This window comes from Manduca sexta, unplaced genomic scaffold (assembly GCF_014839805.1).
Source record: "Manduca sexta isolate Smith_Timp_Sample1 unplaced genomic scaffold, JHU_Msex_v1.0 HiC_scaffold_2939, whole genome shotgun sequence".
Classification (NCBI taxonomy): Eukaryota; Metazoa; Arthropoda; class Insecta; order Lepidoptera; family Sphingidae; genus Manduca; species Manduca sexta.
Genome location: NW_023593954.1, coordinates 1 through 18,135, shown reverse-complemented (window position 1 = coordinate 18,135; position 18,135 = coordinate 1). Strand labels below are relative to the sequence as shown.

Below are 18,135 nucleotides of genomic sequence, written 5' to 3'. Positions count from 1 at the left end.
CCCCTCGACAGTCGACACAATTATGCCGGCCTGTTGGAACCGGATATACATTGCAGGCTGATCCCGGAATGCTAAACTTACGTGGACCACTATGGCGGGTTGTAACACCTGTGTACGGTGGTCGCTATCCGGGCGGATTAAATAAAATAAAAATATAGAAAAATATCCTCCCGCAGCTCTAACAGCAGAAGTTAATTTATGGCTATCTCTATTACTATACGTAATAAGTCTAGTAATGTGTTGAAACTCAACAATCGGTCTAGATGACTAACGCTGCGAATGGTGTTATTTCGAGTAATGACATCAAATATGACATAGATTCATGAGTGCTTGGCATTTAGTTCGACAACGGTGCTGTTTATTGGCAATTTATTTGAAGACAGTTCGCGGATTAATCAGAAACAGTAATGCTAGTTGATCGATGCAATGTAAATGACTAATAGAGATCTTATGACTGCACTTTCGTTTACATAATAATGCTGCACTGCAATCTACACATGCTTGTATATTTCCTATTGTCCACTTTTAAAATAAATAAATGTATTAAGTACCTTACTTACAGTATATTTTTTCCAATGCTGCATAAGTACCCTATATGGGATGCATAAGAACCAAAAATGTTATATTATTATCAATGGAAGGCGAAAAATTTAATCAATTAATTCGATTCGTTTCTACATAACCTGAGAATAGGGAGTTAGGTTATAAGCCGTAAAACCCGTCGTATAAGTCAATAAATTAAAAAGAAAAATAGTGCCAATTGTATCTAAGAGATTAGGTAATACCCATAAAAGACCTTAGTCTTGAAAGTATCAAATATACCCATATATAAAAGCCATTATTATATTTTCTTTTGTTAGGATAATATTGCTGAATAGTTCGCTAATTTTATGCACAATACGAGAATTAGCGCAACATTCCGATCCCAACTTGTCATCCTAATTCTTCTAAACAGTAATATCCCGTAAATTCGCAAGTTAGACACGGATATGCACTAATGTACTGCATTAGCACACCGCACAATGAGACCTCGCACAGCCCTGCTAACTCAAAGGGGATAACGTCATTACCATCCTTTATAATGTCCACTAATAAAAGGCTGTATTGAAAGGCATCAATAAAGTCGACGACCCATAACAAAAACATAGCTCGCGCCGCGATGTCCGGCGCATATTCAATGGTACTGGCGCAGCAATTTTCACATTATTCATGCACTCTGAATATTCATCCAACATAGTTTGACCTCCCATTAATTGTTATAGCCAGGTGCCTGTTAACTGTGCTGACATACGGTCGCCGCGGATTGCGAACAGGAAAATTGTTGTGATGACCTTTTTGTGCAGTTTTATATCAAAATTCATGTTTATCTTGAACTTATATTTTCAATATTTATGTCATCACTCTTCTGTATTTAGTAACAAACGGACATGGTGTACTTTTGTACATCTTCCGCTTATGAAAATAAAGTTCTTTTTACTTCGGTAGTTCATTTATTAATTCAATGTGAAATGAACACATTTCGTAACATGCAGTAGAAAATTCATTACCAGAACAAGATCATAAAATGTTGTAACAAGTTCATCATTCGCCGGCGCTGTATATCGTCCGAATGTTTTATGGATGGGACCTTCGATTCGTGAAGCTCATCGACTTTTATTACAAGACTCGTGTGAATATTGATTTTTGGGTCAAAAGCTTCACTTTGTATCGCCTGTACTTTATGGCGGTTATTTCTATGCCCTAAGACCGCGACGAATGAGACACTTGGTGATAAAATGCTAGCGATGTGCGAAATAGTTGCCATTGTTTAGTTATAAGTACTTGTGTGTGTTATTCTCATATGCCGTAATAAACTGCGATACGAGTAATTTTTATTTTGTTTCATAGTTAGAAAAATCGAAATTAAGTCACTATAATATTCGTGAAAGATTGAAAATATAATGACAAATATTTTTATAAATATTCAAATATTAACTTCTGAAGACAACAATGGAAATTTTGAAATTTGTACCTTAATCGATTCAAACTCGTTTTAATTTAAAACTAAATATGCATGATAGTTTCTTTTTAATCCCCTCAAGTACTTTCCCGTCTTAACACAAAACGTCATTCAACTTTTGATCAATAAAAAACAGATTAGAATGAAAGTATCTTGTCTCACTACTACGTTTGTGTAGCCGATAGTCTACGGAGCGTAGCATACGTAGCTTATTCATCGTTCCCGACCTGTGGAACACGCTGATCAATAGATATAAGAATATTAAGCAGTTTCTACAACTTATTTCTTCGTATAATAAATATAGATTTTATTATAAATGTACAATTTACAAATATTTTGTCACTTAAAACGGTATGGAAAATTAAACTGCATTTTTTGTCTGTAGATACGAGAGAGACGGGATTCGTCAACGCCATTACGGCTGCAGGCGTGACCTACTCCATAACAAGAGCATGCACCGCCGGCTCTCTACTGGAATGCTCTTGTGAAAAGGTAAATATGTACTATATCAATAATTTGAATAACAGCACTTATATAGTAAATATGACATTGAATTACAGAAAGAGAATCGTGTAGTACGTGTACTTAGTATATAAGATCAGAAGATTCCAGGTTCGAATTCTGGAAGGGTCGCCATGTAATAGAAAGGATGGATATAGATGTTGAGACGTGTTGATGGTTTCAGGTTCTTTATTAGACTGCTGTCATTATACTAACTTATTACAAGTGCTTACATAGCTTATATACTAAGTACACACACTACAATCGACATGTCAGCAATAAAACGTCATAGGTTGGCGTATCAAAAACGAAGTAAATCGATTGTGATTTTCTAAAGCATGATCACTGCGGAAAAATATATATCTTTCTATAGTTCGACATGATATTTACTGCGGAGTACTGTATGCAGATAACAATAGCCGCAATTATTCGCCATCTTAATATTGAGTTGTAAAATATTCAAAATTTTAATTTTAAAATTTGCAAATAATTTAATAATCCATGTAAATTCATAAATAAAATAGAAGCACTAATACTAAAAAATTAAAGAATTAAAAATATTATAGAAATATATGCTCAACAATTTTTTTCACAAGCATTTTTACTTTAGGTGTGCTGAAGCTCCTCGTCGCGGCTGCGAGTCCACGCCACCGCCAGTCCCCGACTCACAAGCATCCACAGACCGATGGCAATGGGGAGGTTGCAGTGATAATGTACGATTTGGACTCAAAAAGTCGAGGGAATTCATGGACAGCCGCTACAGGAAACGAAGCGACATAAAGACCTTGATCAAACTGCATAACCATAACGCTGGGAGGTTGGTTAGTAAGAATTTTGCATCGACATCTATTATAACGTTATTAAGTATAGTTGTACCCATCTGTTCTATTCGTATAATATATTTTGCGTTCTTATACGAGAAAATTGGGAAATATGTACTTGGTTTACCTGATGGTAAGTGATCCTCACTCTTCAAGAAAAAGTACTTGAAAATTGAAGTGTAGAAATAGTCTAGTCACTTTTTGTTTCCTAGATAACTTTTAATATTTTGACACAGAAATCTTATTATTTATAACGTAATGTTGCCTATCTATATCAATATTAATAAACAAGTAAACTTTCATAACTCCAAAGAATTAACTATAATTTCTTTGTACAGGCTATCAAGAATAACATGAAGATAGAATGTAAATGTCACGGGCTCTCCGGCTCGTGCACTCTGCGAACGTGTTGGTGGCGAATGCCCACCTTTAGGGAAGTCGGCGACAAACTACGAGACAGATTTGAAGGAGCTGCTAAGGTTAGTCAAAGAACTTAATATGAAATCATTAATTCATTCGATCATTGGTCTAACTTGACAGGTTCATGATGATAGATAGATTTACTAAAACCTTAATCAAGCTATATTGTATAAAATTCTGTCATTATGGCAATTTTTTTCATGTATAAAAATTTGCGTCATAATATAGACTGCGCATTGCATTGATAAGAAATTACTATCAAGGGCAGTAGAAAGTGTTTCATTGAGCTAAAATTCAAATAGGAATTTACAAAGAAATATTTAACTTACAGTAATGTCATTTCCAAAATAATTTTAGCTTTTACAATCAGATTTGCCTTGATTTAATATTTCAACAATCCAATTTCTATTCATTTCAAATACCAATAAAAAAACCAATTGCATCACATAATAAACATTTTATTTTACGTTCACACACTCCTTTGTTTGACAGGTAATCGCAAGTAACGACGGTGATAGCTATATGCCAGAAAGCCCTAGTATAAAAAGGCCAGGCAAAAAAGATATCATTTACTCGGAGGAGTCGCCCGACTTCTGCCTCGCTAACATGAAGACTGGCTCTCTCGGAACCCAAGGACGTCAGTGCAACATCAGTTCAGCCGGAACCGACAGTTGTGATCAAATGTGCTGCAGAAGAGGATACGTGGAAACCTCCGTGACGGACACTCAGAATTGCAATTGTCAATTCAAATGGTGTTGCGAAGTCATATGTGAAACATGTTACGTTAAACGAAACATACAAACATGCCTATAATGTGATAGATAATGTATTAAATGTTTAATATTAAACTTATTTTATCCCCTGATTTTTTTCTTTATAATTTTTTGTGAGTTTTTGTTTTTATCCCCAGGTTTTATAAATGCTAGTTCGTTTTTAGATTGTAACTTTAGCTGTTGCGTGTACTCGGCACTAGATTTGTAATCCGATAAATATGTAAGCGGGTCTCCTCTATATTTCAATTGATTTTTTTTTAGACTTTGTGAGGTTTTTTAGTGGATAGGTTTTCATCGCCTGATTCGTCGGGATTGTTAGTAGTAACTTCTAGGTCCTCCTGTATAGAACTAGGTATATCATCCGCACTTAATGTTTCTTCTATTTCGGATTTTTGGGGACCAGTCAATCTGTGCTTTGTTTTATTATCTTTTTCAATAGCATTTGATTTGCCTGTGTATTTATTAGGCTTTTACGAGGTGAAATAGCCACTTTATCTGGTTTGTACCTGTTAAAATTGCTTCCTGGTTCAAAAAGTTTGTGGCATTCAGAAATGTTGTGTTTCTTTTTTGTGATAAAATTGTAAAGCATTTTAATTTTTAAAATATCTTTTGCACTGAACGTATAACTTTCCCCTATGGAATATTCTTCATAATTTTCCTGAAATAATTTTTAAACTGTATGTTAGAGTTTCAATAGAGCTGTATGTAGGTATATGCACTTGTATTTTACCCTAACAGTAAAGCTATAGTAATTCTGACTTATTACCTGCATTTCTATGGTTGCTTGTCCGTTGAGAGAATACTTATGAGAATGGTAGTGGCTAACGCTCGCAAAATCGTATTCTATATCGTGGAATAGCCATTCGTTGTTATTTAATTTCGTGAACAGATGTCTTTTATCTAAAATGTTTTTAAAAAGGTAATTAATATCCACTTTTTCCTATCTTTCCCTTCAGTCAATCACGATTTTATAAACATTTTAAATAATATTTTTGAATGTATTCTAGACTATCTCAGTCCCATATTTTAGTGAAACAGAAGGAAACTTATTTTATTATATGATATATCCCATATTGAACACGGTAAACACATTTAGAATTTTATACAAATTACCTGGCATAATATTCTGTTCAACAACACGTATGTATTTATCTCTATCGGGAGCGTTGTGCTGTGGTGGAACACCGGCGATGGCTAATACTGCTTCTGCTAGCTCGCCTCCAGTGCTCATACAATCATACCCCAGAGTTACTTTCTGTAAACCAGTACAGATATTGATACGAACTATAACTGAGACTATTTTAGACTGTTTTACGTGTAGAAATAAAATTCAAGCTCATGATCGTGTAACAGACCCTAAATTCTATTGTCTATAAAGTCTTTATTAACTACGCAAATTACTATCATTCTAAATGATAATAAATAAGATTTGAAATGTTATGCCATCAAATATAAACAATACCTGAACACCTTTATTGGTGAAATTTTTGGTCGAGTGATCAGAACATCCAAGCAATCCTCGGCGATTAAGGAAAAACACCCATTTGCTTTCTTCGTCTTTCGGCGGGCTCGGCAACTCCAAGAAATTCAAACTAGTAATACTACTGACTGTATTGAGGAATCCACGAATCTTATCTCGGAGTACCTTATCTATAAATTAACTCATACATATTATATTGTTTACATAAAATATATTAAGGTTAATACTGGTGTTATACACACTGAAAATTTATACTGTTGAAGGACATTTTATCGTACTGATTGAATTATCCGGTATAAAACGAACTAGGAATTAAAGTCTTCATAATAACTTCGATCCATGAGCATGAACATTGAAATGAATAGTTTGGCCAAAAGTAATTCTAATTAGACATATCTAATTACTTAAATTATTTGTTGATAAATATTTTTACCATCAATTTACATAATTCTAGAATTGTAAGATCAATTTTTCGACATACCGTTATATGAATAAACATCAATATAATAAGGTATAACGCCTTGAGGCCAAATATTAAACTTGACTATTTCTTCATCAGTCAAATCGAAACCTGGTTCATCTTTAGTCGTTTCTACATTTTTTACTTTAACTATAGATTCAATATCATCTGAAGCGGAGTCAAACTGTATAACATCATTTTGAATAGGGATAATTTCTGGTTTAAGTTTTTGTATTGGTGGTGTTGCGAAATTCGTCCCTGGAAAATGTTTATGACAAAACTAAATTTTAATAGTTTTTTCTTACTCGTTAAACTTCGTATAGGTTAAAAACGTATAAAGAGGCTTATGATGGTGAAAATTAATGTGGTGGAAATGAACACTGGTGCTGATTTTTGGACTTAAAATAGATCTTTCTCGTCTCTATCTACTCTTGGTTTGCATATGCAAATGACGACTTCAAAGATAGGAGACAAAAGATTTTAAACATTCTATTCGAAAAATTAGACTTCAATATTATGAGGCCTGTTATGAATGAATACAGGAATTCCATCAGAAAAAGATATAAATATATTACATAAAATTAGGTAAGGGGTTATTTATTAAATATAATGATCAAGGTCAAGTCTGTCAAGGTCATTTTAATGATTTATTTATGCTTTATATTCATGCAATAGGAATATTACGTTACACAGATCCCACAGTTAAATAAGTAGAATAACAATAAAGTATTTCTATAATCCTGATGGCGCATTCGATTGTCAGAACTAAAAACTCAACTAAGCAAACAAAAGATACACCACATAACATACAAAATCACACAATTATCTTCCTAAATGATCTGTATCCGGTGTTAGAGCGGAATATTTGTGCCAAGACATATTGTCAACTGTGACATTTGGTTTTTCCTCAATCTTGGATACGTGGGTGTGAGATGATGGCAATCGTCAGCCTCCTACATCGTACGTGTTTAGAATGAACTTTAACATGACACGTTCTCAAATGTTAATGACAAAAACAAATGATCTAGTGGGAAATTAGACCGACATTGTTAGTAGAGGTCATCTTGCCCTATGTGAAAATGAAGGAAATGAAATCGTCCCGATGACCGAAATGTGTAAGATGATACTAGTATTCAAAAATAAGTCGAACACAGACGTTATAACAAGTTGCCGTGTTACTATTTCTATGAAACTAAGCGTGCTTGAAGTAGCTGAACGTACTATGACTTAAATAGTGTAGTATATTTCGATAAATTGAGCGTCTGAGTGGAATCTAACAAGGCTTTAATACTAAGAATCACCACATATGGAAAAACCAAACTATAAACTCTAAACCACATTCTTCATTTTTCTGAAAGAATTTACATCTAGTATAATATAATTAGAAACTACAAATTTGACCTATGATAAAATCGAAACATTTAATAATTAATTAAAAAATTCTTACTTCTCGGGCACATCATAAAATAACAAATAACAATCGAACATTTCTGTAGCGCACTCCTCACCATTTTCGACAAAGCTAATATTTTGAAACAGTTATTCCTGTTTTATTACCTTGATACATAAAACTTGATAAAAACAAATAGCCTTACGACATCGATAAGATACATACGCAAATTACGTGGAATAACTTGTAAAGGCACGAGCTGGAAAACTTATTTTAACCGTGTTACTAGTGTTTGCTTTGCTTCATTAGTCACAAGGTTGTCTGATTAGAATTAGCTTTCTTCGTCCTATGTTGAAAGAGAATTACAGTTCATATTTTAAATTCGAATGAAATATTGCATTTTTTATCAATATGCAATATCATCAGCCGCAGGATGTCTACTGGTGAACATGGGCCTCCCCCACATATTTCCAGATTGAGCTATTGGTAGTAGCCCGCATCCAGCGACCTCGTACGACTTGTATGAGGTCATCTGTCCACCTCGTGGCTTGACGTTCGACGCTGCGCTTGCCAGTTCGGCCATCAATTTTGCGAGCTATGTGCCATACCCATTGTCACTTCAGCTTGGTAATCCAATATGATATGAGTAGATTATTTTTATTGTGCCTTTTTATTTTAATTCAATGACTATTCTTGTATTCGTTGCTTCTGAAGCGTATCGGTCTTTCGTGAACTCATTTATTTTTTAATAAAATTGATTCCTTACACCATTTCAAAACGCTACAAAGTATTGAAAATGCACATCAGCCGGAACGCAAAAATGGTTTCGCGCGAAAATTATTCACGGCATTTCAGATCCAGCCGCGCAATACATATCCTTTATGACAGATTTCTTAGTTCATAAACATAAATTTTCCACCGAGGCAGATATTCGTGGGAACGCGCCTGCGGCCTCCTACGACCACCTACACTGAACGAGTTTTCACTTTCGACCGCCATTATTATCCGAAACTACGCTTTAAAACTCAGCCACAAAGTCGATATTCCAACACCGAAATATCTTTTGTGAGAAAATGAAGAGATTTCAGAATATAAGGACAATCGTTTAATATGGCGGACGTCTGGCTGTTTAAGGTTTAATTATGTATTTTACTTATGTTTACGTCTGAGAAAGGAGGTATAAGTTTATTGTTATGTATTAAAGCCGCTACGTCACTGCCGATTGTGTGCCAAGTATGGTATATGAACTTACCAGATTTTGCTCAAAAATGGTAATTGCTCGGAAACTTGCTTCGTTGTTAAATAATAGGGAATAAATCTGAATTATACGAGTATTATCTCAGATATTATTTAAGAACGAATATTTCAATATGGATTTATAGGAAATGTAATTAAATTAGTCGGAATTATAATTAGGAGCGGCTACAGCCTAGTTGGGTGTGGAACGGACTGCCAAGACGAATGTCCGCAGGTTCAAATCCCAAGGGCACACATCTCTGACTTTTCTAAAATCATGTGTGTATTCTTTGTGAATTTATCGTTCGCTTTAACGATGAAGGAAAACATCGTGAGGAAACCTGCACATCTGAGAAGTTCTCTATAGGAATTTCGAAAGTGTGTGAAGTCTACCAATCCGCACTACGCCAGCGTGGTGGACTAAGGCCTAATCCCTCTCAGTAGTAGATGAGGCCCGTGCTCAGCAGTGGGCAAGTATATAATACAGGGCTGATATTATTATATAATTAGATATGCCCCGTAGTGCAACGGATATTGATCCAACTGGAAAGGAAGAGGCCAAGTTTCGATTCCGGCGCCGAAAGACGCGTTTATGATTCTGCAATATTTGACTCAGATATTGTACCGTGGTTCTATGTCTTTGATACAAGACTTGTTTTTTACGTTACAATTATAAATGATTTGTATTATTTGTTAGATACTGGAGATGTTAAGTAGTCAGTGAATGTCTTTATCTAGTGTTTCTAGAAATATGTCCTTGTATGTGGTGATTAAACCCTGGGCTAGGTTTTGCATAGCGATATATTACTAAATTTTGGTCTCTTTATTTTGGAATACGGCTTAAACGCAACGCATCGTCGCGTCGCTGCAGCGCTCGTGATATTGCTATTGGATGCGATGCGTCTCGCGCGATACCTAAAGCACGCGCCTGTAAATGCAACGGTTACAGCAACGGTTCGCATCGCGCGTTTGAGCATCGAAACGCGTTTGCGGTGCGTTTGCCAATCGAGAAACTAACATATTATAGCCCTGTACTATAGTTAGAGCATTTCTAGCAATATTCATTCTTATCGCATGCGATCAACTAAGAGCGATACTTCGTAAGTACCGAGTTACTGAGCAATATTTGCATAAAATTATTATTGGCCGTTAAGTATAATTTTTATCTGTTTTCCTGGAGATTATTTTATTGCAAACTAGTTATATTATTTTCCAAAATGGCCGATAAGTAAATGCATTATTGTTAGTGAACTTATTAAATATCGCAAACTGGCACTTTGGACCAACTTGGCTAAGGTTTGTTGCACACGGCCGACTCTCATATTGTTAAGAAATAAAACAAATTCATCATGTTTTTTTGATCAATTTTGTATTTTTAGTAACAACTAATCAATATTTTAATTATAAATAGATACTGCTAATGTACAACCAATATGTAATAATAGTGTCAACTCCCCCCTCCCACCCCCCCGCCTTCACAATACGGCCCCTGGACGATATATTTATATATTTAAAAGTACATAAAATACAACAATAAGATTTGAGATGCAGACGGTATCAACAGATTTCATTTGTAAAGTTAATCCTATATTAACAAATTTAAAAGCTACATTCACATAAATAACTTAAAAATATCGTATAAAGGTATATTTACATGCGTAAAAATGATTTTTGAAATGGCAATTTGATGGGGCTAAAAACATTTAAAACTCGCAAAATGTCAGTAGTAAAAAGGATTTATCTGTATTCAAAGGTAAAATGGCACCGATTACAACCAGAATTCATAGTTTGATTTTATGTTAGTTTAAAATACTGTTATCACATTCATTAACATGCTAAAATTGTAAACAATTCCATATCCAGCGGATATTACACACTACAAAAATAAAAAAAAAACTTCAGTCTTTTAAATCCGACGCGGTATCAGTTCTTATTACTGGGACTTTGTCACTGAGTTTTAGTATCAGTTAATTGTGTTTTAATTAGTGACAATAAAAGTTCAAGATACCTGTTTTCGAAAACACCGATTGTTTTAACATCGGACTTTTCTCTAAAACTAAATTACTTTACTTTAAAAACTTGACATTTTTAAAGTAAAATAATATAAATTAACTTAATGTAGTTTTAATAAATATTCGCTTAAACACATATCGAGTTAGTAGGCTCGCTGCACGTAATACATATTTAGGCTCAGTATTAAGCTAATTCTTATGAGCTACCTATGCTTATATCACATATGAAATATCATTTATCTTGATATAATTTTACCATTAATAAAGCTTTCCCATTAACTGGCAAACTGTCGAATTTGGAATGTCAAAATTGTGTCACATTTTGTCGGACAATAGTGCCAAAGAACATCAGTCAAGCGAATCGTCTGTAATTGTATTGAGGGATTGTATAGTTCAGAAATGTTTTGGAATTTCCAGTCACCAAGTCAACAGTTTGCGACACGTTCTGTCTAACAATATATAAATGCGTTGAAACAACGATAGCTGCTCGCAACAGGCAGTACATAACATGCACTTAACAACTAAGATCAGTTGGAGGATGAGCCATAACAAGTGTCAGACAGACTTGCGTGCGTCCTTATCGCTCAATATCGGACGCAACACGCATACAATATTATACGTATAATACTGATTATTTAATTCGTTTAATATTTAATTAAAATTCTCGAGAGCGTTTATCTCGTAATGTGGGACACTTTTACGATGGCGCTACTGGCTTACTGATAAGGGCCAAACGCAACCTCCGCGCCTGAACACCCAAGAAGACACTTTATGCAAATGCTATTAAGCCACAAATTCCATTAAACGGCTTAATTATTATATGAAATTATAATTACAAGATAATTTTGCTGTTGATTCTCAAAACAGTTATGCGACCACGCACCCGACGCGCTGCGGCATAAAATAGAAAGTATTTATAAAACTCAAATGATTATGGCCGCCGCTGTAGATTGCGAATAAATTCTTCGAAAACAATATTAACTTTGGAATGATATTAAGAAATATCATTTAAAGTCTTGAAATTTCATAGGAGCATCTCCTCGGAGCATTCAGGCCGCCGTTCACAGGCCCAAGTGTACTATAAATAACTTACGAAGCTGACTCCGAGTGGAAACAAATAAGCCCAATTTCTTTATAAAACGGCGATGACAGCGCGACATAAATAAATCGACGATAAACTGGTCTCATTAATTTCCAAACGACAGTGTCCACAAAAAAAATAACTTTACTAGATCACATGTTCGCACTTAATAGCCAAATAAATTAACCGAACGAGTAGCTTACTTTAATTTCACGCCGGATCAATTATCGCGTAGAAAAGAAGAAATAAACAGTGATACAGAACTATTTACATACGTCAACATGATATACGATTTCAACGACTCCGATAGATGAAAAAGTGAAGTGATTATATACACGGTCCGTTATCTGGGAGTACAAAACAGGTCCACTCTCGAGTCTGAGTCACAGTCACAACCGTCCAGCACTAGAATGTCTCTCATCGATCACAACATTGGCGTCCGGTGGCCTATAAACACGTGTGCACCACTTTTTCCGTGCGGCAATATTTACATTTAACTTCGCAACACCAATGGAATGTACAGTTGCATCGCTCCACCACGAACATGGTCTCTGTCCGGTAGCCGCGGCCGCAGCACATCAGGTCGCACCCGTCCACGCCGATGCTAGTGTCGTTACACGCGCGCCCGTGCGTGCCGGGAATGCCCAGCCGCGGGTTCTTCTCACAGAAGCCCGGCGACGGCTCCAGGTATACGAGGTCTTTGGACCCGGGAGACTTGTGGTCCGGGTTGTGCGGCTGAAGCTTTAACTTGTACCGTTCTCTCCGCGGCGCCCTGTGTGGCGCGGCGTCGTTCCTTTGCGTGGGCGCCTCTAAGTCGGTGTTGGACACCATGACGCGTGACGCGCCGTCGAAGCGATCCTTCAACGCGTCGCCCACAGAGCGGAAGCTCGGAAGCCTCATCCAACAGGTCTTCACCGTGCACGAGCCAGACATGCCATGGCACTTGCACTCTTGCCTCATCTCCGTTTGCACGTGCTGTTGACAAAAACACACAATAAACATCTAATATTCATATACATTTGATTGCAGACGCGGGTCTATAATGATGTCCAAATATCTCTAAATTCCTTCGATAAGCGTCGATACGGTGTGATCGATGATCTTTTAAGCGCACCCCATCGATCGTATCTCACGATCGAGCAAATTGTTACAAATCGTGAAGAGGTGGGCCGGTCGTCACCGCGCGTGGACCCATCATAAATCATACTCCACGGGCATTCATCATTCTTAGAAGGTAGATAAATGACGCGAGGATAGGAGACAGTAAATATTTTCCTACGAGTGAGCGCGGGCGCAGACGCGGCGCATGCGCTTCGTAGAACGTCGCCGCACGTATTTATTCATGCACATGTAGATAGACGGTCTCGCTGCACGGTCTAGTGTCCAAATATGTGTTAAACAATCGGTGGAATGTCGTGAATATTCATCAGGTGGACACCCAGTGCGTCCGTCGTGACAAGAATTAAGCGTTCGGGTTAATGACGCGCCCGGGTGGTTCGAGGCGCCCGACGTCCCTTATTGATGAATTTAGGGAAGGAGCGGACGGTGGGTATGCAAATGTACGTGTAAGGTGGGAGGGAGATGCGCGAGCGCAACGAATGAGTGCGTGTAGCGCAGACGCCGCGCGATGGGCCGATCCGTCCGGCGCATAATAATTAATATCACACTCGGGCGACATGTCAAGTGGCCGACGATCGATCGTCACCCGTAATGGTAATGTAAACATGGCACGATGACAATGGCCGTCATTGGGCGATAAGTGATCGTGCGATGGCGGACAACGGGCTGATTGGAGGAGGCATTCGGGCACGTGTGGGGACTGGGGGCTTGACACTCACCGCTCTGCCAGCCTCGTTGTTGTGCAAGTTCATCTTCTCCCTAGGTGACTTGCCGCGCTCGCCGGTGTCGACGAACTCCCTGCTGAACCTGAAGCCGAAGCCGATGTTGTCGCTGCAGCCGCCCCACTTCCAGACGCGTACGTTGGCGGCAGCGGCGGCGCGGGTGCGGTGCGGCACACGGTCGATGTGCGAGTAGTCGCAGGTGCACGACTCGATCGAGCCCTCTGCGCACGCGCGCGCCACCGCGTGCGTCACCCCCGCGCTCGTTATCGCGTAGATAAACGCCGTTTCACGACAACCTGCGCGACAATTCATCATGTTTTATTGATTAGCTGTTGCTCGCTGTTAACCCACCTTATGAATCTTTCATACAAACATAAATATTGGAAAAGAGCAGGACGGATTAGTTGCCCTCCCATACATTCTTAAAACAAATTAAAATTATTGACAGATTTTAGGTATATCGATTTAGAATGGGACCGTGATATAACTCAATTGTAAAAACTATTATTCAATTGGTTATGACGTTTGGCAGGTATAAATATTTTCCTCTGGCATGTTTGGTATCCGTATAATTAATTCATCCCAACAACAGAGGGGTCCATATTTTAATCAAATTTTATTATTGCTCCGGGTACAAGGGATAAAAATCTCGAACGTTTTAAATATTTTAGGTATTATAATTTAGACACGCAAAACATTTGGGCTCATCAGCGAACTGCAATCGGAGGGATCGAATTGGTTTTGATTGCATTTTTCGACGCTGCATCAAGACCAACAATATTATACCCGAAATTCCTCCAATACAAAAACATTACTTATCTTCTAATAGCCTATCTGGATACATTCTTTTTTTTTAAACGTCTTTTAAAATATACCCGTTGCCCGTAAAAACTAAAAGTATGAGCTCTAATTTTAAAATAAGGTATAATCAACGACCTACGTTCAAATCATATTTTTTTATTTCTGCACCATATAATCTCGACCATATATACGAAAATGAACCTTTAAAACTCGCATTGTAATAAAGAATATTGTTCATCTGTTATACAAATATGACGTAAAGTGAAATATAGGCTGTATAAATGACGTTATTGCGCACAATCACCGGCAAATCTAAAGCTTCACGCAATAATCGACCTTAATCGTAGCTCGATTATTATAAGTAAAAATAAACGATTGAAAATACAAAATACACTGTTAGAGCACATATTACAGATCGACTATCCATCAAACATTGCACAGATATTTCACACGGGCAAATAAATAAATCCATACACGCATCCCGTACCGCATACTATAAATAATTAATGGTCCGGCATTAGAATCAAACACACATAAAATACAATTAAAGGAGAGAGTATATCTCAGAGATTAAAAATAAAAGATATGCCCCTTACCTACCAGATCGATTATAAATTTGATCATTACAAGTGGTACAGCGCGCATCGAATTCTCTCTTAATATCGATTTAATAGCCGTTGTACTTTAACGACTAATATCGAGTCTTTGTCTACGCAGGATCGATCTTGCGACGAGACGATATTATTAACGGATAAAAGCCGATACACAATAATGAATTCAAGCGGGACGCGATTAAATTTACATTCGTTTAAAAATCTCATAAACTTTCTTAACTGTCGCTAGCGGACGTATCTATAATGCGCGAGCGTAGACATTGTAATTTTACGGTACAACCCGTCTATTGTTCTTGAGGTCAAGGCTGGCCACTACATTATGTGCATCAGTTCGGTCGCGTTTCGAATTAAAATAAAGCGGGCAATTAAAGTGAGTCTAACACAAGTGTAATGACGTGTCACCTCTGGGGCTAATACCATTCATTTAGTAATATACGGCGGCTCGCGCGCGCCTTTGGTGGGCTTCCGGCCACCTCGCCGGGCCCGCTATAAAATGGGCTCAATAAGCAAATGAAATCATTTTTATTGAGTTGTCATCGTGCACCGATATAAATTACGGTGCGCACACACTGCCGCGGCCTCGCTCTCCGATTCGCTTTTTGTGCTTCCCTTTGGGATGTTATACAAAAGTATTTTATTCAGCAATTACTTGAGACGTTCGACTGGGAATTTTAATGTCAATTTTGCCATCATTCAATGCTTGGACGAAATTAATTCAGTGTAGGTACGTTTATAATGATCGAATAGCGTATCGTGTATTTATCTTTGGTAATGACTTGTAAATGCTATCTGTTCTGAATGACAATTAATATGGCGCACGTAAATAAATAATAGTCAGTTGGATGCGCTGTTTTGTATCGATTTATAATGTGTGATATGACTGCTTATTTCATTCGATGAAAACGTAAATTAAAAGTTGCTTTGTAGGCTGATCTTTAAAAAAAAACTAAACTGGATAAAAACAGATTCATATTCCGCACAAGAAAAAAATATTAGTAGTTTTAATTTCACCAGTACCGTTTGAGATCTTTTTCAGACTAACCATCATAAAGGCGCTGAGGTTTAAACAAAGTTTTTAATAAGCTTAATGTTCGTGTTCCGAGCCGCTCATGGACATCTCCTTTAGTTGGAGGTCGGGCGACGGGGTGCCGGCTGCCGCGACCAGGCGGCCAGGTGGCACCGCACCAGCTCCGACCACGTGCTGCGCCGCGACTCATAACCCGTAGATAACTGTCGTCACATCCACCGCGCAGATGTGAATGAGTGCCCGCTGTGATTCCGACATGGCTACTTTTACTATATCTCGTCAATGATCTAACGGTACGCTGTCGCCGTTTCTATTAAATACATAAACAACTGGAAATTATTTTTAATTGGTCTGTAAGAATTTTAAGGCTCGTCGGATGATTCACGAGCGGGCCTGACCCGTTCCACTCCGTACAGTAGTCGTTCTTTGTCTCGATTTTAATATCAAAAATATTTGCGTAACTACATATAAATCGGTTCAATATTTCACCGGTGGTGCCGGCCATCGATTCCTCGGGCAACAAAGCCGATTGTCGCGTTATGCGAATAAATCGCGACGTAGAAAAATTATGACAGATGGAAAGAGGCTTCGCGTCCGAGAGGGCGCATTAGTCACGGCATTAAATAAAATGTAAATTCCCACCACGGGTCTAATTAAGCCCGAACAACGCTAATCCGACTCACGTCGAACGCCCAGACCACCGCGCGGCGTGCGCGGCCGCGGCGAGCGTCGTCTCGCCTAATACAAAAACCGATTAGTTTCCCACTCGCACCGAATACCGACACAACGGAGCGCATGCCATAAAATATACATAATTAAGGCACGCTATTATTTTATTGAAGCAATTTTGCCCCATCAAATGGCAGTCAAATAAGAACAAACATGAGTAATGTGGATCTATAAAAGTAAATTATTATTATAACTGATAATAAAGTGCCGTCCGTGGATTATCTGTGCAGATAATAAATGGTCCCGCAGTGGGTTTACAACGCGAGCACCGAGCGATAATTCCATCCAGACGGATTGGCAGTTAAGGCGAGGCGTTGAGAATTTATAAAAGTCAAAAAGTCGTAAATCCGCCGAGGCAGCAGTGGCATCGGAGTGGCGCGGTGTGGCGGCCGCGACCCCGGCCAGGCGCTCTGGTAAAATAAAACTTAATCACTGTTGACATTTGACGAACACCTGGCCTGCACTGCAGTGTGCACGCCGCTCGGCGCACGTCGCTCGCCGCTCGGCCCTCGCTGCACTCCGGGGACGGAGCGTCTGACACCGCCATTAAATAATTCAAAATTAATGCACTAATTAAATACGTTGCCGCCCGCGCCCGCGTCCGCATTGAGTCATCACGCCACGTTTCCAAAAGATTAATATTAAGATTGACTTATGAGATTTTCGCGCGTCGCACCTTGTGCCTTATTTATGACGACTTGCATTATTCAAATTTGATGAGACGTAATTACTCAAAACATTCATAAATCACTTGTTTTATAATGCGCTGTTTGGCCGGTTTAGAAATCGCGTCGGCTCGGCTTTATCGTAATACGATGAAGTCATTGACGTCTCGTTACTTCTATCTAAACACGTCTTTTACGAGAATATAATGACGTTTTATCTACTCAAAGACGAATCGCTTCTATTATAAAGGTGGAAATATTTATCTGCCGTTAATGAAATAAAAA

The 18,135-nt window shown here is 37.9% G+C and overlaps 3 protein-coding genes across 3 annotated transcripts; 1 reads left to right on the top strand and 2 right to left on the bottom strand.

Moving 5' to 3' along the window:
* Positions 1-2,384: 2,384 nt before the first annotated feature.
* On the top strand, positions 2,385-4,606 carry LOC115456310 (protein Wnt-6; the record flags this gene model as incomplete). The annotated part of the gene is made up of 4 exons (XM_037446380.1): positions 2,385-2,491; positions 3,097-3,321; positions 3,660-3,800; positions 4,234-4,606. Coding segments are annotated over 4 exons (794 nt in total), but the record flags the coding sequence as incomplete, so codon positions are not given.
* Positions 4,607-4,794: 188 nt separating this feature from the next.
* Positions 4,795-8,062, bottom strand: LOC119192567 (seminal metalloprotease 1-like). Its single transcript, XM_037446382.1, has 6 exons — positions 7,902-8,062; positions 6,476-6,712; positions 5,977-6,164; positions 5,628-5,769; positions 5,281-5,414; positions 4,795-5,172 (listed from the first exon to the last, which is right to left on the bottom strand). The coding sequence occupies exons 1-6, from the start codon at positions 7,963-7,965 to the stop codon at positions 4,918-4,920; spliced, it is 1,020 nt and encodes a 339-aa protein (XP_037302279.1). The 5' UTR covers positions 7,966-8,062; the 3' UTR covers positions 4,795-4,917.
* Positions 8,063-10,764: 2,702 nt separating this feature from the next.
* LOC119192566 (protein wingless) lies at positions 10,765-14,310 on the bottom strand (the record flags this gene model as incomplete). Its single annotated transcript, XM_037446381.1, has 2 exons — positions 10,765-13,148; positions 14,012-14,310. Coding segments are annotated over 2 exons (827 nt in total), but the record flags the coding sequence as incomplete, so codon positions are not given.
* Positions 14,311-18,135: the final 3,825 nt, after the last annotated feature.

Coding starts and splice junctions, on each gene's coding strand:
- LOC119192567 (XM_037446382.1), bottom strand. CDS start 7,965: ATGGTGAGGAGTGCGCTACAGAAATGTTCGATTGTTATTTGTTATTTT. Junction 6,713..7,901: donor TTTTATGATGTGCCCGAGAA/GTAAGAATTTTT, acceptor AACATTTTCCAG/GGACGAATTTCGCAACACCA. Junction 5,415..5,627: donor TGAACAGAATATTATGCCAG/GTAATTTGTATA, acceptor AAAACATTTTAG/ATAAAAGACATCTGTTCACG.